General features: G+C 41.7%; 1 protein-coding gene across 2 annotated transcripts in view; it reads left to right on the plus strand.

Annotated features, from left to right (window-relative positions):
• Window positions 1-25,777, plus strand: part of EVC2 (EvC ciliary complex subunit 2) — a 146,901-nt gene that overhangs the window by 103,561 nt on the left and 17,563 nt on the right. For both annotated transcript variants that reach the window (XM_004038385.4, XM_004038384.5), the window contains exon 17: window positions 20,306-20,533. In XM_004038385.4, the coding sequence (XP_004038433.4) occupies window positions 20,306-20,533 (228 nt within the window). The remainder of the gene's footprint in view (window positions 1-20,305; window positions 20,534-25,777) is intronic.

A 25,777-nucleotide genomic window follows, 5' to 3' on the forward strand; every position in this document is an offset into this window, starting at 1 on the left:
TACTGTTCATTAAGTGGAAGTGGATCATCATAAAGGTCTTCATCCTCATCATCTTCACGTTGAATAGGCTGAGGACGAGGAGGAGTAAGAGGAAGGATTGGTCTTGCTGTCTCGGGGGTGGCAGAGGTGGAAGAGTTGAAGGAGGTGGAAGGGGAGGCAGGAAACGCAAGCACACTCAGTGTAACTTAAAATATTTTAATTGATACAATATTGGTACATATTTATGGGATGCATGGTAATATTTTGTTACATACATAGGATGTATAATGGTCAAGTCAGGGTATTTAGGATATCTATCACCCCATGTATTTATCATTTCTCTGTGTTGGGAACATTTAAGTCCTCCCTTCTTGTTATTTTGAAATAGAAAATACATTGCTATTAACTATAGTCACCCTAATCTGCTGTTGAACATTATGTCTTATTTCTTCTATCTAACTGTATGTTTGTCCTCATTAACCAGCCTCTTTCGTCTCCCCCACACCCTTGCCCACCTGTGGTAACTATCCTTCCACCCTCTGCCTCCATGTGATCAGCCTCTTTCCTCTCCCCCACAACCTTCCCCACCTGTGGTAACTATCCTTCCACCCTCTACCTCCATGAGATCCCTTCTTTTTGCTCACGTATATGAGTATGAACATGTGATGTTTGTCTTTCTGTGGCTGCCTTATTTCACTTAACACTGACGTAACTTTAATTGAAAGCAAATCCACGTGTGAGTGGAAACAGGCAATTCAAACCCGTGTTATTCAAGAGTCAACTGCTTATCTACTTATCTATTATCTATTTCTGCTTTTTGCTTTATCCGAAACTTGAAGATTTTTGATATCAATATATGAGAGTTCCCTTGTTACTTTTCACGGCAGCATAGCATTTCACTGTATATGTGAGCCTTAAGTGATTTCGTCCACCCTCAACTACTGGATATTTAGGTTGTTTTCAACCCCTTGATATTTTAAACAATCGTAGACCCTCTGCATATATCCTACACCCCTCTGTAGTGAAGCAGGCAGAGCAACTATTACTATCTCCATTTCACAGATGAGAATACTGAGGCTCAGAAAGAGTGAGAGGCTTATCCAAGGTCACAAAGCTGGTACATGGTAGAACAGAGCCTAAAGCACAGGCCTCTCCACGTCCATCCCTGCATTCGACTAGCAGATCCATTTGATGGATGTAGAAATGAAAGGACATTTCAGTTCCTCTTTGGTGTGATTCTTGTGCTATTTTTGAACAGCGTATACACAAATTTCTCAGAAATAATCTTTAGGAACACTTAAATATAAATGAAAATGACATAACCATATTTCCTCTTCACCCGTTATTTCTGGTCTTATTATAATGATCTTGCTCTCTGTCTGCATGGCACATCTACCATGTATCTCTTCACCCAAGCACTATTCATTCACTGTTTCCAGATTTCATGATGTGTCATGCATGCACCGTTCACTAGAAATGCCTTCATTCAGAAGTGGAACTCCTGATTGCCAGCGATGGTGCATCCTATTCTGTTTCTGCAGCTGCCTCGGCAATTATGCAGGGGTAGTTGGTTCTTGTCAGGAATGGCCCTTCACACTCTCTGACTTCAGAAGGGACTAGAGTTTAAGCATCAGAATAATGTGCTGCTTTTTAGTGACCTGACAAGAGAGAACCCTGATAGTCCTTAAAGAGCTCAGAAAAGAAGGCATGTTGAAAGGGAATCCATTTAGGAAGGGAAGAGAAAAATCCATCCATCCATAAAGATTGGGAAAGTCTGCAGACAGTTATCCTCACATCTCCCCTTGCCCCGTCTTATCCCTTGAGGCAGCCTCTGTCAAATTCATCTCCCTGAAGCACCATTTTGAGAGACATTCCATAGCTTCCCACTGACCCCAGTAAAATTCAGATTCCTGAGCTTGGCATTCAAGGCCTCATGGTCAGACTTCATCTTACCTTTCTAATCTATCCAGTTTGGACCTTTCACATGCCAAAAGGTTACCCTGGCTATCTTTGGATGGTTTTAATTTAGTAACTTTTATCCCACTTTTCTAGATTGTCTATTTTTAACTTTTACTTTTCATTTTTATCAAACATATGCATGCCTTCTTTTAAACAGTCAAATAATTCTACAAGGCTTGTGCTGAAAGAAGAGCAGCTTCCCCCAGCCATGCACACGCACACACATTTTCAGCTCCCCAGAGTTAACAGCTTCTAACTGTTTAGCTTGGTCTTTTGGTGCTTACCTCCATAACTCTAAATAGCATGCTTGCTTTGCTACTTCTTGATTTCTGTAATTTGGGATTATCTATTTCCTTTTCCTATCTATTTCCTTTATAAAAGATGAGGATTTACTCTATTTTACTCTCTTCACTCAACCTGTACCACAAATCAGCCCTTTCATTATCCCCCACCAGAGTTAGGTCAGTATTTATGGCGTCTATGATTATAAGCATGTAAATGTTACCTACAGTTGAATCTTGTGGTGGGAAACTAGAATCCTTTTTCTTTACTGTATAACTTTTTGTTTTTCCCGGAGTTAATATTGTCCTTTAGTTTCCTTAGGAAACTATTTTACTCTCTTTCTTCTCTAAACCTGGACCACATATCAGCTCTTTCCTCATCCCCCACCATAGTTAGATCAGTATTTATGGTTTCTATGATTATAAGCACTTAATTATTATTCACAGTTGAATCTTGTAGAAAACTGGAATCCTTTTTCTCTACTTTATAACTTTTTGGTTTTCCTGGAGTTAATATTGTTCTTTAGTTTCCTTTTTAGTTACTTTTCTATGTATTTATCATCAATTTAATCCACTTCTTTTTACCTTTTTTTTTTTTTATTTAAGAGGCAAGGTCTTGCTCTGTAGCTGAGGGTTGAGTGCAGTGGCACAGTCATAGCTCACTGTAACCTTGAACTCCAGGGTGGTACAAGTGATTCTTCTGCGTCAGCCTCCAAGGTAGCTGGGATTACAGGCATGCACCACCCTACTAATTTTTAAAATTTTTTATAGGGACAGGTTTCTCACTACATTGCCCAGGCTGGTCTTGAACTCTTGGCCTCAAGCAATCCTTCTGTCTTGCCCTCCCAAAGTGCAGGGATTATAGGCATGAGCCACCATGCCCAGCTTTATTAATCCTCTTCTTGATGGTAGACCAAATACACTATCAGGACCATCACACATGTCACATCTTCTGTTAATCCCATCTTTCAGGGTACATCTCTCTCTCTGCCTCTGATGTGCTCCAGTTGGAAACTGACCTCTGTGCCTCATGCACAGCTGCCATCTTGGGGTCACACTGTGAATTCCGTTCACTCCTCTCCTGGTTTTATCGTTGTTTTTAGTGAAACACATCTTTTATTAGTTTCCTGGGAAAGGGCACATAGGAAACTGAATATTTTGGAATTTTTCAGGTTTTTCTAAGACTGAAAATGTTTCTATTCTGCCCCCATACTCGACTGATAGTTTCACCAATCTAGAAGTCTGGGAAATTTTCCTGAATTTTATTAATGATTACATCTCCTATTCTCTAATTTGTCTTTCTAGAACTCTCGGGATTCCAGTGTTGACCTCTCGTCCATTGTTTCTTTTTTTTTTCCTTTTTTTTACTATTTGTCTTTTTGCTTCACTTGCTGGGAGATAGCCTAAGTTTTATCTTATAAGCCTTTAATTGAGTTTTTCATTTATGTTTTCAATCAATTTCTAATTCTTCAAGAGCATCTTCCTCCACCATCCCAGTGCTGTCTTCCTAAAGAAAAAACATTCTCTTATTGTTTTGAGGCTGCTATAACTTGTTATATCTTTCTAAGAATATTAAAGATTTTTTTTTAAAATTCCTGCATGTTCATCTTACCTCCATGTTCATTAGAGGCTTTCCCAGGTATGTGGTCATCTTTGGTGGTCTGATGATATTTAAGAGTGGGATAATAAGAAACTGCCTTAAGGCTCTGAGCCTACAGCCAGGGCTTGTAGCCTGTGGCCTTCACTCTGGTGGCTGGGCTGGGCACTCTGTAGGGGAATCCCCAGTGTGAGTATCTTTAGATCTTTCATCAAGGCTAGTTGAATCCCCCCAAAAAGACCACTCCAAGTCTTTCGTCTAGATGGTAAAGGCATGGCTGCCCAACATTTGGGAAGCCAAATGCAGGAAGAGAGCTGGGGTTTTAGTAGTCAGTATGTAAACTTTCACTACGACCCTGTGTTTTCAGATGTGCCTGAGTTTCCTTCCCTAAATTCAGAGACTTTTCCTGAGACTAAATCTCCAGTCATCTATCTGCTGGGTGTAGGGAAGAGAGTGGCCTGCTGAGCAAAGGATGGGTGGGGGGAATTCTGGGAGCCTCTTTCCTAATGATATGTTTATCCTTTTCTTCTGTTTTAGCTCCATCTTTTACCTCCCACTTCTAGATGTGTCTGATGACTACATTTTCTGTGACTTGGGAAGGTAGATCTGCAGTTTAAATTATGTTGCTTCTTGCTTACTCCATGGCTTACTTAGGATTCAGCTTTTTGGGATCTATATAGTTCTTTCCCAATCAGTCATCCAGTTTCTAACTTTCAAAATTTTATCACTGTTGTTTCCTCTCTCATTTCCCCCATATTTACCCACTGCCTTAAAGAAACCACTGGCTGCATCTTAAAAATTCACTGTTCTTCACTAGGAATCTCCACTGTAAAGATTTTTTTTTATATTTTGCATGTACTTTATCATTAGAAATGAAGAAACCTCTTTAAAATAGGGGGAAACACTCAATATGGCAAACCATTATTTTTATCTTTTTTGTGCAACTTGAAAGAAATCCTATTTAATAATGATGTGAAATAGGATTTAATCCTATTTAATAATGATGTGAAATAGTGAAAATAATAAAGTGGTAATGATGATGACAGCTACTGTTCAGTAGGTACTCAGTAGGCACCAGGTACTATTTCCTTTTCACTGGAAAAACTGAGACTCAGACAGGTTAAGCAACTTGCCTTGGTCACATAGCTAGTTAAGTGGTAAGTTTGTATGTAAGAGATAATAGATCAACCTTAAAATACAACAAAGCAAAACTATGCCAAGTGATGTGAAGGGATGCCCCTCATTTCTTTGGGGAATTTGCACTTTGATAATGTAGATGATAGGGGTGGTAGAAGTATCTTTCTAGGCATATAAATTAATTTGTCTGCGTCTAAAATTTAAGCACTAATGAAGCTTATTTAGCAAAATAGTATTTCATTCGACAAATATTAACCCAATGGACCATCAGTGAATCTGCTTTCCTCCTGATACAATTATGCCACAGGGAGTTTTAAACATTTCCCATCTTTTTACCTGCTCTAGGTATCTTGAACCCATTCAGCAGAACATGGATTAGACTAACCTGATTTTTAAGAGGACCAGCCACTAGAATGGGAATCTTCTTTATTTTATTTTATTTTATTATGCTTTAAGTTTTAGGGTACATGTGCACAATGTGCAGGTTAGTTACATATGTATACATGTGCCATGCTGGTGTGCTGCACCCATTAACTCGTCATTTAGCATTAGGTATATCTCCTAAAGCTATCCCTCCCCCCTCCGCCCACCCTACATCAGTCCCCAGAGTGTGATGTTCCCCTTCCTGTGTCCATGTGTTCTCATTGTTCAATTCCCACCTGTGAGTGAGAATATACGGTGTTTGTTTTTTTGTTCTTGCGATAGTTCGCTGAGAATGATGATTTCCAATTTCATCCATGTCCCTACAAAGGACATGAACTCATCATTTTTTATGGCTGCATAGTATTCCATGGTGTATATGTGCCACATTTTCTTAATCCAGTCTATCATTGTTGGACATTTGGGTTGGTTCCAAGTCTTTGCTATTGTGAATAGTGCCGCAATAAACATACGTGTGCATGTGTCTTTATAGCAGCATGATTTATAGTCCTTTGGGTATATACCCAGTAATGGGATGGCCGGGTCAAATGGTATTTCTAGTTCTAGATCCCTGAGGAATCGCCACACTGACTTGCACAATGGTTGAACTAGTTTACAGTCCCACCAACAGTGTAAAAGTGTTCCTATTTCTCCACATCCTCTCCAGCACCTGTTGTTTCCTGACTTTTTAATGATTGCCATTCTAACTGGTGTGAGATGGTATCTCATTGTGGTTTTGATTTGCATTTCTCTGATGGCCAGTGATGGTGAGCATTTTTTCATGTGTTTTTTGGCTGCATAAATGTCTTCTTTTGAGAAATGTCTGTTCATGTCCTTCGCCCACTTTTTGATGGGGTTGTTTGTTTTTTTCTTGTAAATTTGTTGGAGTTCATTGTAGATTCTGGATATTAGCCTTTTGTCAGATGAGTAGGTTGCGAAAATTTTCTCCCATTTTGTAGGTTGTCTGTTCACTCTGGTGGTAGTTTCTTTTGTTGTGCAGAAGCTCTTTAGTTTAATTAGATCCCATTTGTCAATTTTGGCTTTTGTTGCCATTGCTTTTGGTGTTTTAGACATGAAATCCTTGCCCATGCCTATGTCCTGAATGGTATTGCCTAGGTTTTCTTCTAGGGCTTTTATGGTTTTACGTCTAACGTTTAAGTCTTTAATCCATCTTGAATTAATTTTTGTATAAGGTGTAAGGAAGGGATCCAGTTTCACCTTTCTCCATATGACTAGCCAGTTTTCCCAGCACCATTTATTAAATAGGGAATCCTTTCCCCATTGCTTGTTTTTCTCAGGTTTGTCAAAGATCAGATAGTTGTAGATAATGCGGTGTTATTTCTGAGGGCTCTGTTCTGTTCCATTGATCTATATCTCTGTTTTGGTACCAGTACCATGCTGTTTTGGTTACTGTAGCCTTGTAGTATAGTTTGAAGTCAGGTAGTGTGATGCCTCCAGCTTTGTTCTTTTGGCTTAGGATTGACTTGACGATGCGGGCTCTTTCTTGGTTCTATATGAACTTTAAAGTAGTTTTTTCCAATTCTGTGAAGAAAGTCATTGGTAGCTTGATGGGGATGGCATTGAATCTATAAATTACCTTGGGCAGTATGGCCATTTTCATGATATTGATTCTTCCTACCCATGAGCATGGAATGTTCTTCCATTTGTTTGTATCCTCTTTTATTTCGTTGAGCAGTGGTTTGTAGTTCTCCTTGAAGAGGTCCTTCACATCCCTTGTAAGTTGGATTCCTAGGTATTTTATTCTCTTTGAAGCAATTGTGAATGGGAGTTCACTCATGATTTGGCTCTCTGTTTGTCTGTTATTGGTGTATAAGAATGCTTGTGATTTTTGTACATTGATTTTGTATCCTGAGACTTTGCTGAAGTTGCTTATCAGCTTAAGGAGATTTTGGGCTGAGACAATGGGGTTTTCTAGATATACAATCATGTCATCTGCAAACAGGGACAATTTGACTTCCTCTTTTCCTAATTGAATACCCTTTATTTCCTTCTCCTAATTGCCCTGGCCAGAACTTCCAACACTATGTTGAATAGGAGTGGTGAGAGAGGGCATCCCTGTCTTGTGCCAGTTTTCAAAGGGAATGTTTCCAGTTTTTGCCCATTCAGCATGATATTGGCTGTGGGTTTGTCATAGATAGCTCTTATTATTTTGAGATACGTCCCATCAATACCTAATTTATTGAGAGTTTTTAGCATGAAGGGTTGTTGAATTTTGTCAAAGGCCTTTTCTGCATCTATTGAGATAATCGTGTGGTTTTTGTCTTTGGTTCTGTTTATATGCTGGATTACATTTATTGATTTGCGTATATTGAACCAGCCTTCCATCCCAGGGATGAAGCCCACTTGATCATGGTGGATAAGCTTTTTGATGTGCTGCTGGATTTGGTTTGCCAGTATTTTACTGAGGATTTCTGCATCAATGTTCATCAAGGATATTGGTCTAAAATTCTCTTTCTTGGTTGTGTCTCTGCCCGGCTTTGGTATCAGGATGATGCTGGCCTCATAAAATGAGTTAGGGAGGATTCCCTCTTTTTCTATTGATAGAAATAGTTTGAGAAGGAATGGTACTGGTTCCTCCTTGTACCTCTGGTAGAATTCGGCTGTGAATCCATCTGGTCCTGGACTCTTTTTGGTTGGTAAGCTATTGATTATTGCCACAGTTTCAGAGCCTGTTATTAGTCTATTCCGAGATTTCAACTTCTTCCTGGTGTAGTCTTGGGAGGGTGAATGTGTTGAGGAATTTATCCATTTCTTCTAGATTTTCTAGTTTATTTGCGTAGAGGTGTTTGTAGTATTCTCTGATGGTAGTTTGTATTTCTGTGGGATCGGTGGTGATATCCCCTTTATCATTTTTTATTGCGTGTATTTGATTCTTCTCTCTTTTCTTCTTTATTAGTCTTGCTAGAAGTCTATCAATTTTGTTGATCCTTTCAAAAAACCAGCTCCTGGATTCATTAATTTTTTGAAGGGTTTTTTTTGTCTCTATTTCCTTCAGTTCTGCTCTGATTTTAGTTATTTCTTGCCTTCTGCTAGCTTTTGAATGTGTTTGCTCTTACTTCTGTAGTTCTTTTAATTGTGATGTTAGGGTGTCAATTTTGGATCTTTCCTGCTTTCTCTTGTGGGCGTTTAGTGCTATAAGTTTCCCTCTACACACTGCTTTGAATGTGTCCCAGAGATTCTGGTATGTTGTGTCTTTGTTCTCATTGGTTTCAAAGAACATCTTTATTTCTGCCTTCATTTCATTATGTACCCAGTAGTCATTCAGGAGCAGGTTGTTCAGTTTCCATGTAGTTGAGCGGTTTTGCATGAGTTTCTTAATCCTGAGTTCTAGTTTGATTGCACCGTGGTCTGAGAGACAGTTTGTTATAATGTCTGATCTTTTATATGTGCTGAGGAGAGCTTTACTTCCAACTATGTGGTCAATTTTGGAGTAGGTGTGGTGTGGTCCTGAGAAAAATGTATATTCTGTTGATTTGGGGTGGAGAGTTCTGTAGATGTCTATTAGGTCCGCTTGGTGCAGAGCTGAGTTCAGTTCCTGGGTATCCTTGTTAACTTTCTGTCTCGTTGATCTGTCTAATGTGGACAGTGGGGTGTTAAAGTCTCCCATTGTTATTGTGTGGGAGTCTAAGTCTCTTTGTAGGTCACTGAGGACTTGCTTTATGAATCTTGGTGCTCCTGTATTGGGTGCATATATATTTAGGATAGTTAGCTCTTCTTGTCGAATTGATCCCTTTACCATTATGTGATGGCCTTCTTTGTCTCTTTTGATCTTTGTTGGTTTAAATTCTGTTTTATCAGAGACTAGGATTGCAACCCCTGCCTTTTTTTATTTTCCATATGCTTGGTAGATCTTTCTCCATCGTTTTATTTTGAGCCTATGTGTGTCTCTGCACGTGAGATGGGTTTCCTGAATACAGCACACTGATGGGTCTTGACTCTTTATCAAATTTGCCAGTCTGTGTCTTTTAATTGGAGCATTTAGTCCATTTACATTTAAAGTTAATATTGTCACGTGTGAATTTGATCCTGTCATGATGATGTTAGCTGGTTATTTTGCTCTTTAGTTGATGCAGTTTCTTCCTAGCCTCAACGGTCTTTACAATTTGGCATGATTTTGCAGTGGCTGGTACTGGTTGTTCCTTTCCATGTTTAGTGCTTCATTCAAGAGCTCTTTTAGGGCAGGCCTGGTGGTGACACAATCTCTGAGCATTTGCTTGTCTGTAAAGTATTTTATTTCTCCTTCACTTATGAAGCTTAGTTTGGCTGGATATGAAATTCTAGGTTGAAAATTCTTTTCTTTAAGAATGTTGAATATTGACCCCCGCTCTCTTCTGGCTTGTAGAGTTTCTGCCGAGAGATCTGCTGATAGTCTGATGGGCTTCCCTTTGTGGGTAACCCGACCTTTCTCTCTGGCTGCCCTTAACATTTTTTCCTTCATTTCAACTTTGGTGAATCTGACAATTGTGTGTCTTGGAGTTGCTCTTCTCGAGGAGTATCTTGGTGGTGTTCTCTGTATTTCCTGAATCTGAATGTTGGCCTGCCTTGCTAGATTGGGGAAGTTCTCCTGGATGATATCCTGCAGAGTGTTTTCCAACTTGGTTCCATTCTCCCCGTCACTTTCAGGTACACCAATCAGACGTAGATTTGGTCTTTTCACATAGTCCCATATTTCTTGGAGGCTTTGTTCGTTTCTTTTTATTCTTTTTTCTCTAAACTTCCCTTCTGGCTTCATTTCATTCATTTCATCTTCCATCACCGATAGCCGTTCTTCCAGTTGATCGCATCGGCTCCTGAGGCTTCTGCATTCTTCACGTAGTTCTCTCGCCTTGGCTTTCAGCTCCATCAGCTCCTTTAAGCACTTGTGTGTATTGGTTATTCTAGTTATACATTCGTCTAAATTTTTTTCGGTTTTCAACTTCTTTGCCTTCGGTTTGAATTTCTTCCTGTAGCTTGGTGTAGTTTGATCGTCTGAAGCCTTCTTCTCTCAACTCGTCCAAGTCATCTCCCTCCAGCTTTGTTCCATTGCTGGTGAGGAGCTGCGTTCCTTTGGAGGAGGAGAGGCGCTCTGCGTTTTAGAGTTTCGTTTTTCTGCTCTGTTTTTTCTCCATCTTTGTGGTTTTATCTACTTTTGGTCTTTGATGATGGTGATGTACAGATGGGTTTTTGGTGTGGATGTCCTTTCTGTTTGTTAGTTTTCCTTCTAACAGACAAGATCCTCAGCTGCAGGTCTGTTGGAGTTTGCTAGAGGTCCACTCCAGACCCTGTTTGCCTGGGTACTAGCAGCGGTGGCTGCATAACAGTGGATTTTCATGAACCGCAAATGCTGCTGTCTGATCGTTCCTCTGGAAGTTTTGTCTCAGAGGAGTACCCGGCCGTGTGTGGTGTCATTCTGCCCCTACTGGGGGGTGCCTCCCAGTTAGGCTGCTCGGGGGTCAGGGGTCAGGGACCCACTTGAGGAGGCAGTCTGCCCGTTCTCAGATCTCCAGCGGTGTGCTGGGAGAACCACTGCTCTGTTCAAAGCTGTCAGACAGGGACATATAAGCCTGCAGAGGTTACTGCTGTCTTTTTGTTTGTCTGTGCCCTGCCGCCAGAGGTGGAGCCTACAGAGGCAGGCAGACCTCCTTGAGATGTGGTGGGCTCCGCCCAGTTCAAGCTTCCTGGGTGCTTTGTTTACCTAAGCAAGCCTGGGCAATGGTGGATGACCCTCCCCCAGCTTCGCTGCTGCCTTGCAGTTTGATCTCAGACTGCTGTGCTAGCAATCAGCGAGACTCCGTGGGCATAGGACCCTCCAAGCCAGGTGCGGGATATAATCTCCTGGTGTGCCGTTTTTTAAGCCTGTGGGAAAAGCGCAGTGTTAGGGTCTGAGTGACCCGATTTTCCAGGTGCCGTCTGTCACCCCTTTCTTTGACTAGGAAAGGGAACTCCCTTACCCCTTGCGCTTCCCGAGTGAGGCAATGCCTCGCCCTGCTTTGGCTCACGCGCGGTGCACTGTACCCACTGTCCTGTGCCCACTGTCTGGCATTCCCTAGTGAGATGAACCCGGTACCTCAGATGGAAATGCAGAAATCAACCATCTTCTGCGTCGTTCACGCTGGGAGCTGTAGACTGGAGCTGTTCCTATTCGGCCATCTTTGCTCCACCCCCTAGAATGGGAATCTTCAAATGCACATTTATATTTCAGCAGTGTTTCTTTAGCCTTATTCTCCCAATGTTTGGATGCAAGTTTCTTGATAATGTTACCAGCAGCAAATCTGTACGAATCTGTGGCAACTTTAATTCTCGCCTCCTAAGAAGAAAGAATTTAACCAAGGAGCATAAGACAGAAAGAAACTGAGGCAAGTTTTCAAACAGGAGTAAATGTTTATTGAAAAGCTTTAGAGCAGGAAGAAAAGGAAGTAACGCACACTTGAAAGAAGGGCAGGCAGGTGCCTTGAGAGACCAACTGCACAGCTTAACTTTTGACTTGAGGTTTTATACATTCGCATACTTCTGGAGGGTTGCATCCTGTATTAGTCCATTGTCACACTAGTATAAGGACATACCTGAGACTGGGTGATTTATAATGGAAAGAGGTTTAATTGATTCATGGTTCCACAGGGCTGGGGAGACCTCAAGAAACTTACAATCATGGCAGAAGTGGGAAGCAAACATATCCTTCTTCATATGGCAGCAGCAAGGAGAAGTACAGAGCAAAGAGGGAGAAAAATCCCTTATAAAACCATCAGATCTCATGAGAACTCACTGACTCTCAGGAGAACAGCACAGAGGTAATCACCCCCATGATTCAGTTACCTCCTATGACACATGGAGATTATGAGAACTACAGTTCAAGATGAGATTTGGGTGGGGACACAACCAAACTATATCACATCCCTTGTTTCTTCCCTTGGGGCGGGCTGTTCACATGCACAGTGACCTGCCAGCACTTGGGAGGATCCACATATGCAGTGTTTTTACAGAAGTTGTGCACATGCTCACTTGAGGCGTTCTTCCTTACCAGTAGAATGTTCCTAGATGATATTCTAGTTGTACTCTGCCATTTTGCCTCTTAATGCACATGTGTGAGCCCACTTGCCCAGCTCCTGAGTTCTTATGGGGAAGCTGCTGATCACCAGTTTCAGGTTTTTACTATCTGTTAGGAGACTGCTGTTCCCTGGCACCAGCTGCAACCAATTATTATTTTAAAGAGGCAGTTAACAACCACTTGACCATCACCTGATGGCCACCTGACATTCCTGGTATTTGGCGGGGCTCTCTTCTGCCCTGCTCACGTCTGCCTAGTTACCTACTGTAACAATAAGACCTCTCTCAATGCCTCTTTTGCCACTGGAGGTTGTTGCTAGTGGCACTGCTAGATTCTCCATCCCTTGGCCCACTTTTCTCCAAGGAGGGCATTTGTGATTAAAGAAGGAATGGGACAGGTTCAGCTCAGCCTCCTCCTCTCTGGGAGCCAGCATTCCTGTAGGAAGCCCCTCTTATCTGTTTTTTAAGTGATGAATTTGGTAAGGAGGCCTGCTCTTGGGGGTTGTGAATTTGTTTGGATACCGATGTGAGCCACATTCTCCAATCTAGTTTTCATCAATATGAAAGCTGACATTAGGCACCTAGCTAGCTCACTCTTGCATCTAGTTGTATTTGTTTCCAAACTTGGGCAAGGAGAGGTGTGAGTTATTAAACTCTTTAGAATCCCATTAACTCTCTGCTGGTTGACACAGGTAGACTTTATTATATGTTTAAAGGACATTATAATGCATAGAAAAAACTTTTCCTTTGAAATCCACATGTTGTCAGGGAAAAGTAGTAAGGAAGTTGTTTGAACTTCTCCTTTAAAGAGTATTTAGCAGCATATCATTTTGCAAATGAATTTGTATTGTTCTCAGTGGCTTGAATATTTAATGAAGCCTGCCATTAATACCTCATAGAAATGCAAATCTGTGTTGTTTCCCAGGATTTCTTCTAGACAAAGGATTAAAACCCTCTAGAGACACATTCTCATGGTGCTGGAACTAACAAACTAAGCTTTCCAAAGAAAAAAGAATTTTGGAGAAGCTTTTTTTTTTTCTTTTTAATTTCACTGTCCATGTTGTTCATATAGTATATACAAAAGGCTTCACACTTCACCCACATTTATGCATGCATTTACATAAATAAATCTTCAGCTTTCCCTTACGGCCATCTCATTCTGCCCTCTGCTCTGCACCTCTGCAGGGGTCTGGGTCTTATGGGACACTTGGACCACCACCCACCCACCCAAGAGGGGAAGATGGAGACCACACAAGGATAACATGGAAACCCTAGCGCATGGCAGGCGTGTAATAAGGAAGACTTCTGTCAGCTGAAGCATGATGTTGTTCATAAATTCGGGAAGGAGACCTTTATTTCTCATAATGGGTTGTAGCCTGCAGGGTGGCCCTTCTGACGGGCTAGGAAGCATAGCCTCTGGTTAGAAGCTGAAAACAGGCACTGAGAGAAAGGGGTAAAGGAAACAGGAATTTATGCTAAATAGGGTGGCTTAATATATATATTTAATAAGCTATAGGAGGAGTCATGAATATTTATGAAAGGAGAAACATGCACAAGTGTCATTGAGCTTCATGCCCCTTCATGGGTCCTGTGTCTCCACCCAGTCTCGTCTTGAATTGTAGTTTACATAATCCCCATGTGTGTCATTGGAAGGACCTAGTGAGAGGTAACTTAATCATGGGGGCAGTTACCCTCATGCTGTTCTCGTGATAGTGAGTGAGTTCTCCTGAGATCTGATTGTTTTGTAAGGGGCTTTTCCCCCTTTTGCTTGGCACTTCTTGCTGCTGCCATGTGAAGAAGGATGTGTTTGCTTCCCCTTCTGCCATGACTATAAGTTTCCTGAGGGCTGGGGAGGCAATTAAATCTCTTTTCTTTATAAATTACTCACTCTTAGGCAGTTCTTTATAGCAGCATAAATATGGACTAATACAGGTCCCATGTACAAAAAAATGGTGGTGCTAGCATGATCTAAGGGTGGTGTTTTCTACCTTCTGACATCAAAATGTGAAGAAGAGGACACTAAAACCCTCACTGAGCATCCTCCATAGACTGTCCAGAACCACTCTGTGGTCAGTGTGTGTTATCCGGAAGGAATGCTGGTTGGTTGCTTTGTCAAAACAGCAAAAAGGAAGGGCAGTGTCAGGCAGTTGGTTGATATCGTGGTGGAGTCTTTTGGAAGAGCTGGTTTCTGTTTAGTGCTTAGGGAAGAAAACCTAATGATGGTTAGTGAGGGAGGGGGTGTAGCAAGGTGTGTCTAACCTCCCATCCCATTATGGCTGGGAACTCAACTTCCAAGGTTTTTCTGGGGTCTCCTTGGCCAACAGGAGGCCCATTCAGTCAGTTAGGGGGCTTAGAATTTTATTTTTATTGATCACCTCTTACCTAATTCTTGCCATGCCTTGCCTGTGACTCAACTTTTTCCTCTTCAGGGACATCCAGCTCTCTTGCCCTTCTCACTGTCTGAGGGGAAGCTCTGCCTTCTTGTCCCTGACAGTTCACGGCCTCTGCAGTATGGGTTCTTCTCCCCCACACCTTTACGGCTTCATCTCCCATTTTCCCTCTTAGCTTTTATCTAATTCAGCCTCACAAGTCTCTGTAGGGCCCCCTGCCTCAGTGCCTGTGGTCATGCTGTTCCTCTTCCTGAATGCCTGGATCCTTCAGTATCTGCTTCAAATGCCAATATTGTCATGACTTTCCCTGACCCCTCCACCTTCTCTTTTCTCTAAACCACATAGCACCATATACAGACCTCCCTTATGGAACCCACCATATTCCACCTTAGCTAATAAGAGTATTAACACCAGCACCACCAACAAGGACAACAACGGCAACATTTGTTAAACACTCCAATGTGTCAGGCACTGTTCTGAGAACTTAACAGTATTAGATTATTAATAATCAGAATAACCCTATGAGGGACTTTTGCTTGTGACCAAGACAGAATAAAAAGTATCAGAATTACTCCTTACCTAAAACAAAACAAACAAAATCTATGGAACAGTGATTTTCAGGACACTGGACAGCAGACAAAACTGATCCCTAAGAAATAAAAAATAAAGGAACTCACCCCGTCATTGTCCCAGCTTACTGCCCTAAAAGGGTTTCCAGGCTGAGGCACAGCAAGAAGGAACCCAGCAGGTCTACTATGGTAGACCCTTTGAGTAAAAGAGACAAAGCTAAGAATTTGGGGAAGCCAAGTCAGTTAGATTTCACAGGACAGAATCCCAGAGAAGAAAGAGCTGCACAGAGAAAACTCCAGAGGTGTCTACTGGGTCCTCTTGAGTATTCTGCTGAGACCTGCGCAACACTTCCATGGAAGAAAATTGCTCAAAGCTAGGGGAAAGACCACCCAAAATACTTAGAGAGAAGAGTACTCAGCATTTACACCAGGTTGGGGATAGTGACAGTTCCTTCCAGCCAAACTAGAAAGCCTCAATTCAGAGGACATCAAATATAATACTCAAAAAGGTCTTGCTTCAGCAATGGAAATAATGAGCCCTATGCTAGTCCCACATAAAAGAGCTTAAAAACATAACCCAAAAGGTTAGCCTGTTTCCAAGTAGCTTAACTGCATCTCAGAACAAAGCTGAATAATTATAGAAACACAAAAATATCCAGGACCCAACAAGGTAGAATTTACAATGTCTGTAGTTCAGTTAAAAAGTACCAGGCATGAGACAAACAGGAAAATATAACTCCTCATGAGGAGAAAAATCAATCAATTGAAACCAATCCAGAACTGACACAGATGTTAGAATTGACAGAGAATGGCATTTATGCCTAGTGTTCCATTATTGGAATGCTAAGCTTGTGGGAGTTATTTATATTGTTCCGCTCAAGGGCATCACCAAGTTCTGATTTTTCACAGACAAAAAATGGCAACCTCCAGCATAAATGGGGTAAAACAGTCATTATAATTGTGTTTAATATGTTCAAAAATGGTTAAGTATAGATATGGAAGATGTAAAAAGATATATCTATATGTCTATATTTACATCTATACCACACATATTTTTGTTCTCTAGAAGTTTGATTTGAATATACACACACACACACACATGTGTGAGAATTAACAGCAGATTAGACATTGCAGAAAAAAATTAGTTAGCTTGAAGATATAGCAATAGAAACTTTCTAAAATGAAAACAGAGAAAAGTGAACAGAGTACCAGTGAGCCATGAGACAACTTCAGGCGGCCTAATGTGTGAGTAATTGGAATTCCTGGAGAAGAGGAGAGAGAAAAAGAGGGATGAAAACATATTGGAAGAATTAACGGCTAAAATTTTGCCTAATTTGATGACAACTATAAACTCACAGATTTAAGAAGCTCAGTGAATCCCAAGCATAAGAAACTTGAGGAAAATTTTTCCAAGGTGCATCATAATCAAATTGCTCCAAACCATTGATAAAGAGAAAATCTTAAAAGCAACTAAAGGAAGAAGATACATTATGTACCTTACAAAGCAAAGAGCAGGTTGACAGCCGATTTCTCATTTCAAATAATGCAAGTGAGAAGACCATGGAGCAATGTCTTCAAAACAACGAGGAAAACTGCCACCTAAAATTCTTTCTTCGGAAAATATATCTTTCAAGAATGAAGGTGAAATAAGTTTTTTTAGACTTACAATGCTGAAAGTTTTCCTTACTAGGAGATTCATACTGCAAGAAATGTTATAGGAAATCAGGCAGAAGGATTTTCATAACAGATAGAAATCTAGAACTAAGGGAGGAGACCACCCCTCATATTGTCTTATGCCCAATTTCTGCCTCCAAAGAAAGAAGAAGTAAAAACTGAAAGGCAGAAATGAAATCCACAAGCAGACAGCCCAGCGCCACACCCTGGGCCTGGTAGTTAAAGATTGACCCCTGATCTAATTGGTTATGTGCATAAAAAAGGCACTGTGAAGATCCCTGTCCTGTTCCGTTCCTTTCTAATTACCGGTGTGTGCAGCCCCCTGTCTCGTACCCCCTGCTTGCTCAATCAATCACGACCCTCTCACATGGACCCCCTTAGAGTTGTGAGCCCTTAAAAGGGACAGGAATTGCTCACTCGGGGAGCTCAGCTGTTGAGACAGGAGTCTTGTCTATGCTCCTGGCCAAATAAACCCCTTCCTTCTTTAACTCTGTGTCTGAGGGGTTTTGTCTGCGGCTCTTCCCGCTACAGAACCACACAAAAAAATGAGCAATGGGAATGGTAACTACATGGGTACTTACGTTAGATTGTCTTTTAATTTTAAAAATCTTACAAAAATTGACTGATTGTCCATCCAATGGAATATGATACAGCCATAAAAAGGAAATGAAGTTTTGATACAACAAGTAGATGAACTTTGCGAAGTAAAAGAAGCCGGATACAAAAGGTTGTTCTTCTGTAGTTCCGTTTGTATGAAATATCCGGAATAAGGAAAATCATAGAAACAGAAGATTGGTAGTTGCCAAGGACTTGGGGGTGGGAGGACTGGGGAATAATTGCTTAAGAGGTGTGGGGTTTGCTTTTGCTTTAGGGGTGGTGAAAATGTTCTCAGACTAAATAGAGGTGGGGGCTACTCAATCCTAAATGTCACTTAATTGTTGACTTTAAAGTAGTAAATTTTATGTTATGTGCATTTCACTTCAATAGAAGAAAATTTTAAAGATTGATTGACTTATTTCAATGAAAATAGTAACAAAGGAGTGTGACGTTTATAACGTATGTACAATTAAATGTGTGACAGAAATAGCACAAAGACCAGGAAGCAAGAAATGGAAGTAAACTAGCATAACGTGTGTAAGCCAAAAGTATCTGAGACAGATCTCAATCAATTTAGAAAGTTTATTTTGCCAAGGTTAAGGACACACCCATGACACAGCCTGAGGAGGTCTTGATGACATGTGCCCAAGGTGGTTGGGGCACAGCTTGATTTTATACATTTTAGGGAGGCATGAGACATCAATCAATACGTGTAAGATGTACATTGGTTTGGTCCAGAAAAGTGAGACAACTTGAAGTGGGGGCTTCCAGATCATAGTTAGATTAAAAGATTTTCTGATTGGCAATTGGTTGAAAGAGTTATTGTCAATAGAAAGGAACATCTGGGTTACACTAAGGGGGTTGTGGAGACCAAGGTTTTATCACGCAGATGAAGCCTCCAGGTGGCAGGCTTCAGAGAGAATAGATTGTAAATGTTTCTTATGAGACTGAAAGAGTCTGTTCTATCTGAAATTCCAAAAGGAAGGAGGGTATAAGGAGGCATGTTCAGCTCCCCCTTCCCTTCATGGCCTGAACTGGTTTTTCAGGTTGACTTTGGAATCCCCTTGCTGAGAGGAGTGGTCCATTCAGATGGTTGAGGGGGGGCTTAGAATTTTATTTTTGGTTCTTGTACTCCATGTGAAGTGATATAATATCAATTGAAGGTACCCTGGGATAAGTCAAAGATGTGTACTATAAACCCTAAAGCAGCCACTAAAATAACAAAACAGAGCTATAGCTAATAAAGGAACAAAGAGAGGGAAGGGGGAAGCATAAGAGATCCTCAACCCAGAAGAAGATGGTAAAAGGTAAATCTCAAAATAAGTATTTTCAGTCAAAACAGCTAGACAGGTTGGGCACAGTGGTTCACGCCTGTAATCCCAGCACTTTGGGAGGCTGAGGTGGGTAGATCACTTGAGGCCAGGAGTTCGAGACCAGCCTGGGCAACATGATGAAACCCCATCTCTACTAAAATTACAAAAATTAGCTGGGTGTGGTGGTGCATGCCTGTAATCCCAGCTACTCAGGAGGCTGAGGCAGGAAAATCACTTGAACCCAGGAGGTGGAGGTTGCAGTGAGCCAAGATTGCACCCCTGCACTCCAGCTTGGGTGACAGAGCGAGACTGTGTCTAAAAATAAAATAAAATAAAATAAAACAGCTAGATAAAAAAATATGTACTGTATGATTCCACTTATAAAAAAAAAACTAGAAAATGCAGACTCGTCAATTGTAACTGAAAGCACATTAGTGGTTGCTAAGTGGGGGGCAGGGGGTGGGATTACCAAGAACATGGATGTGTTCACTACCCTGGTTGTGGCGATGGTTTCATAGGGGTAGAAACATGTCAAAATTTATCACATTGTGTACTGTAAATATGTGCAGGTTATTGTAAAGAAGTTATACCTCAAGTAAGCTGTTTTGTTAAAAAACAAACTAAACTCTGTGTGTTGGATGAAATTATTTTCTCCACTTTATAGATGAAGAAGCATAGGCATGCAGAGCTTAATGATTTGCCTGAGGTCAAGTAAACCCTGGGCACCTGGTTTGAAGCCTACATGGAACAAAACAAACACTGAGAAGTGAGACCGCTTCAGTGGGAACTATCGACCCAAAAGACAAATAGTAGAATTTCAGGAAGGGAGGATGGGAGGACATTTCAATCATTGCAAAGAGCACGAACCACAGACACAAAGCGCATGGTGTGTAGAGCACAGTGCGCAGTTGGGAAGGGCAGTCCCAGTTGTGCATGTGCGAGTGGGGTAGGGGCAGAAGAACAGACCAGACCTGTCCAGGGGAACCTTGGCTGGGATTAGGGTGGGGAGCTCCTTGGATCCCATGCTAAGGAGTTGAACTTCCATCCTCTAGGACATGGAGAGACTTAGAAGTGTTTTCAGAAGGAGAGCAATGGGCTCAGGTGACTCTTGAGGATGATACGTATGGAATGAAGGATGGCTGGGCTCCCCAAGCCCCCGGCGTCTTCATAAGTAGGGACAGCCTTGTCTGATGTTGCTCCCTGCAGGTTCCCAGTGCGTCTCCATTGTAAACTTTTGGTGGTCCTCAGAATCCCAGGTCTGTGAACTCTGAAAGGCTGTTTGTTCTCCTCCACCCTCCTCTACTCACTGCTTTCTGGGTTTGGGTCCATCCCTGTCCCCTCCCAGGTTCGAGGTGAATTGCTGCGGGAGAGAGTGCAGCGGATGGAGGCACAGGAGGGAGGCTTTGCACAGTCACTTGTTGCTCTGCAGTTCCAGAAGGCGTCCCGGGTGACCGAGACTCTGTCGGCCTACACCGCCCTCCTCAGCATCCAGGACTTGCTCCTGGAAGAGCTGAGTGCATCTGAGATGCTGACCAAGTCGGCCTGCACACAGATCCTGGAGTCACACAGCCGGGTGAGTGCAGGCGCTGGGAAGGAGAGGGGGACAGAGCTGGTTCTTTCTGGTACCTACCTCTGCATCTTCCTCTATGAAACAGGCTGCAACCCCCGTCCTGTCTGTGCTGTGGGGTTGTGGTGAGGATTAAACGAAGTGACTTATTGGAGAGTACTTTGCACTCTCTCAACCAAAGATGGCTCTATTTCATTGCTCTGAGAAGCAACCCTTTTGGATTTTAACATCTCTGAACCTTGGCAGGTGCCATGGTTTCGTTGGCAGTATTGTTTCTTTCATTGTGCTAGGGAGGACAACAGTGTATCTTCCTATTAGCAGCATCCTAAATGCAACAGTGTATTGGGTTATTTATTATTTTAAAAATTCTAATTATTAGCATTATCGCAACATGCTACATTCTTTCCAAAGTGTGAGAGGTATATCCGTAAAACAAAAGCTATGGTAATAACTGTTTTGGTGACTAATTTTAGGTCTTTTATGTGTAGATTTTAGAATTTCATTTATTATCTATTATTATCATAATTACTTATAATAAGGAAAAAAACCCTCACATTTATTGAAACCCTAGTATGGGGAGGGAAGCGCTACTAAGTTGTGAATAGACATGCTTTCACTTCAGTGTTAATAATTCTTTACTTAGTTATACTTATTAAGGCAGGAGAATCGCTTGAACCCAGGAGGTGGAGGCTGCAGGGAGCTGAGATCATGCCACTACACTCCAGCCTGGGTGAGACAGAGCAAGACTCCGTCTCAAAAAAAAAACAAACTGTGTTTCTTCTGAAGTACAGCATAAACAAAATAAAAAATAAAACTACCATAGAATTGATAAAGTGAAGAGATTTTTTTTTGAAAAAAGTCTAATAAAATATACAAACCCTAGGCAAGAGCAACCATTAAAAAATATAAAAGACAATAATATTAAGAGTATAAAAAGCAACATGACTATAGATGCAGTAGAGTTTTTTAAAATAAGAGAATGTTATGAACAACTTTATACAGATGAATTCAAAAACTGAAATGAATTCAAAAACTAGAAAAATGCAAATCACCAAAATTGGCTCAAGTAGAAAAAAAAAGTCTGATAACCCTCTTGCCATGAAAGAAATTGGTTCAGTACTTTAAAATCTTCCAAACCACACAAAAGACACCCAACTCCAGTAGTTTTGTAGATGAGCATTGCCAAAGTTTAAGGTATTTTGCCAGTCTCATATGTGAATTATTCCTTGTATTAGAAAAATAGGGAATATTCCTCAACTCATTTTATCATGCCAGATAACTTTAACACCAAAACCAGACATGAACAGTACCAGAAAGAACAATTATACTTCAATTTTGCATGTGAACATAGATGTACCATTTGAAAACAAAATAGCAGAATACAGCCATCTATAAAAAATTAATACATTATGGACAGGTTGGGTTTATTCTAGAAATATAAGGTTGGTTTAACATTAAAACATCCATTTACAAAATTCACCTGATTAACAAATTAAAGGGGAGTGACTCATGTGATCATTTTAGTATATAGAGAATATGTCTTTATATTAGTCTGTTCTTGCATTGCTATAAGAAATACCCTGAGACTGGGTAATTTATAAAGGAAAGAGGTTTAATTGGCTCATGGTTCCACAAGCTATACAGGAAGCCTGATGCATCTGCCCAGCTTCTGGGGAGGACTCAGGAAACTTAACAATCATGGTAGAAGGTGAAGGGGAAGCAGGCATGTCTTACATAGCCAGAGCAGGAGGAAGAGAAGTAGGGGGAGGTGCCACACACTTTTAAACAACCAGATCTCATAATAACTCGATCACGAGAACAGCACCGAAGGGATCGTGCTAAACAATTCATGCAGGACCCCCGTGATCCAGTCACCTCCCACCAAGCTCCACCTGCAACACTGGGGATTACAATTCGACATGAGATGTAGTCCCACCCAAATACCATGTTCTTCTCACATTTCAAAATATAATCATGCCTTCCCAACAGTCCCCTAGAGTCTTAACTCATTCCAGCATTAACTCAAAAGTCCAAAGTCCAAAGTCTCATCTGAGACAATTATAAGTCCATTCCACCTAAGAGCCTATAAATTAAAAAACAAGTTAGTTACTTCCAGTGATGCAATGGAGTTACAGGCATTGGGTAAACATTCCTGTTCCAAAAAGGAGAAATTGGCCAAAAGAAAGGGGCTATAGGCCCCAGGCAAGTCTGAAATGCAGGATGGTAGTCATCAAATCTTAAAGCTCCAAAACAATCTCCTTTGACTCCATGTCTCATATTCAGAACATGCTGGTCCAAGGGATGGGCTCCCAAAGCCTTGGGCAGCTCAGCCCCTGTGACTTTGGAGGATTTAGCCCCAACAGCTGCTCTCAAGGGCTGGTGTTGAGCGCCTGCAATATTTCTAGGCACAGGATACAAGCTGTCAGTGGATCTACCATTCCAGAATCTAGAGGATAGCAGCCCCCTTATCACAGCTCCACTAGGCAGTGTCTCAATGGGGACTCTGTGGGGGGGCTCCAACCCCACATTTCCCATCCACACTGCCCTAGCAGAGGTTCTCCATGAGGGCTCTGCCCCAGTAGAAGGCTTCTGCCTGGACATTGTGACTTTTCCATATATTCTCTGAAATCTAGGCGGAGGCTCCCAAGACCCAACTCTTTCATTCTGTGCACCTGCAGGCTTAACACCACATGGAAGCTGCCAAGGCTTACAGTTTGCATCTTCTGAGCAGTGGTCCAAGCTGCACCTGGGGTCCTTTGAGCTGAGGCTGGATGCAGGGAGCAGGGTCCCAAGGCTGCACAGGGCACTGGGGCACTGGGCCTGGCCCAGGAAACCATTCTTCCCTCCTAGGCCTCTGGGACTGTGATTAAAGGGCTGCCGTGAAGTTCTCTGAAAAGCCTTCTGTTTCCCATTCTCTTGGCTGTGGTGGGCTGCAAATTTTCCACACTTTTACACTCTGCTTCCCTTTTAAATATAAGGTCCAGTTTCAGGTCATTTCTTTGCTCACACATATGAACATAGGTTGTTAGAAGCAGCCAGGTTACATCTTGAATGCTTTGCTGCTTAGATATTTCTTCCAGCAGATACCCTAAATCATCACTCTCAAATTAAAAATTCCACAGATCTCTAGAGTAGGGGCACAATGCCACCAGTCTGTTTGCTAAAGCATGGCAAAAGTGACCTTTACTCCAGTTCCCAATGAGTTCCTCATCTCCATCTGAGACCTCCTCAGCCTAGAATTCATTGTCCATATCACAATCAGCATTTTGGTCACAACAATGTAACAAGTCTCTAGAAAGTTCTAAACTTTCTCTCATCTTTCTGTCTTCTTCTGAGCCCTCCACACTCTTCCAGTCTCCTTTGGTTACCCAATTCCAAGGCTGCTTTCACATTTTCAAGTATTGTTGTAGAAATGTCCACTCCTCAGTACCAATTTTCTGTATTAGTCTGTTCTCACATTGCTATAAAGAAATACCTGAGACTAGGTAATTTGTAAGGAAAGGAGGTTTAATTGGCTCATGATTCTGCAGGCTGTACAGGAAGCATGATGCATCTGCTCAGCTTCTGTGGAAACCTCAGGAAACTTACAATTATGTCAGAAGGCAGAGGGAAAAGAGGCACATCTTACTTGGCTGGAGCAAAAGGAAGAGAGAATGGAGGAGGTGCTACACAGTTTTAAACAACCAGATCTCACTATAACTCACTCACTATCATAAGAACAGCACCAAAGGGATGGCGCTAAACCATTCATGAAGGATCCACCCCCATGGTCCAGTCATCTTCCAGCAGGCCTCACCTCCAACACTGGGGATTACAATTCAAGATGAGATTTAAGCGGGGACACAAATCCAAACCATATCAGTCTTTAATTGAATTTAACACCCATTCAAGATAAAACTCCATAGCAAATTAATAATAGGAGGAAACCTCCACAGAGTACTTAGCCAAAGCCCACAGCAAGTGTTACACTCGAGGTGATTAGCGTGGAGGCAGATCACTGCCCTAATAGAGCCTGCAGAGGGAAGAGCAGGTCCAAGGTCATTTAGTGAGTTAGGGGCAGAGTGAGACACCAGGGACATTTAGCCTCCAGTGCATGATTCATCTGCTCATCCTAAGTGCCCAAGAAACACCCTCAGTACAGCCCTAAAACACATAGTTGTGCTTTTTACTTGAGACCACACTGATTTCTATTAGTATAATAATTGGAGAGTACAACACTTACATTTTCGATTTTATGCTAAAACTCTTTTGAGTAACTCCTACCTCTAGTTTGTTTAGAACAGAGAGTTAATGTGTCCTGAGTGGGGAACAGCTGATAAGTCAGATGATGCCGTATTCTTAAATGAGTGTTAAGGCAATGCATATGATACACTCTTATTTGAGTTTGCATTTGAAATGAAGACAAGCCTGTTGTTTTGTTCCAGATATTAGACTTGCATTCTGCAATTTGCTCATTCTGTGTAAACCACTTTCCTATTGGGAATGGGCTTTTAGGCTGTTAAACATTCAAGAGAATTAAAAAAGCATGAAATAGAATGCTTTGGAAGAAATTACTCCTAAGAAAATTGTATCAAGTGCACCTCATCTGATGAAAGATTTAGACTCATTTTGCAAAATTGGAACATATGCAAGGCTCAGTTGGATCAGAAGGCCAAGTGACAATGATAGGCAAATTTAAATGGGATGGACTTACTCCTAACAGATAATGTGACCCCAAACAAATGGTACCCACTGTATTTGCATTTCAGTTTAAATTGCAGTGTGTTTACTTTCCCAAGCCTCACTTGGCATCTTCCTCTTCTTCTTTTTTGTTTATTGTTTTGAGACAGAGTCACTGTCACCCAGGCTGGTGTGCAGTGGTGTGATCTTAGCTCACTGCAACCTCCACCTCCTGGGTTCAATTGATTGTCCTCCCCCAGCCTCCCGAGTAGCTGGGACTATAGGCATGCACTATCATGCCCAGCTAATTTTGTATTTTTAGTAGAGACAAGGCTTCACCATGTTGGCCAGGCTGGTCTCGAACTCCTGACCTCAAGTGATCCTCCCACCTTGGCCTCCCAAAGTGCTGGGGTTACAGGCGTGAGCTACCACGCCCAGCCTCGGCATCTTCTGATCTTCCCTCTGCCTTTCTCCCTATGGACCACTGGCCACCATCTGTTGATTCTGCCTGAGCTTTCTGCTTTCCACCTTTCGCTGCCCAGCTTCACTAGTCTGATGTATCTAGACCGGAGCAACAGAAATAACCTTGAT

The sequence above is a fragment of the Gorilla gorilla genome, chromosome 3 (assembly GCF_029281585.2).
Source record: "Gorilla gorilla gorilla isolate KB3781 chromosome 3, NHGRI_mGorGor1-v2.1_pri, whole genome shotgun sequence".
NCBI classification, from domain to species: domain Eukaryota; kingdom Metazoa; phylum Chordata; class Mammalia; order Primates; family Hominidae; genus Gorilla; species Gorilla gorilla.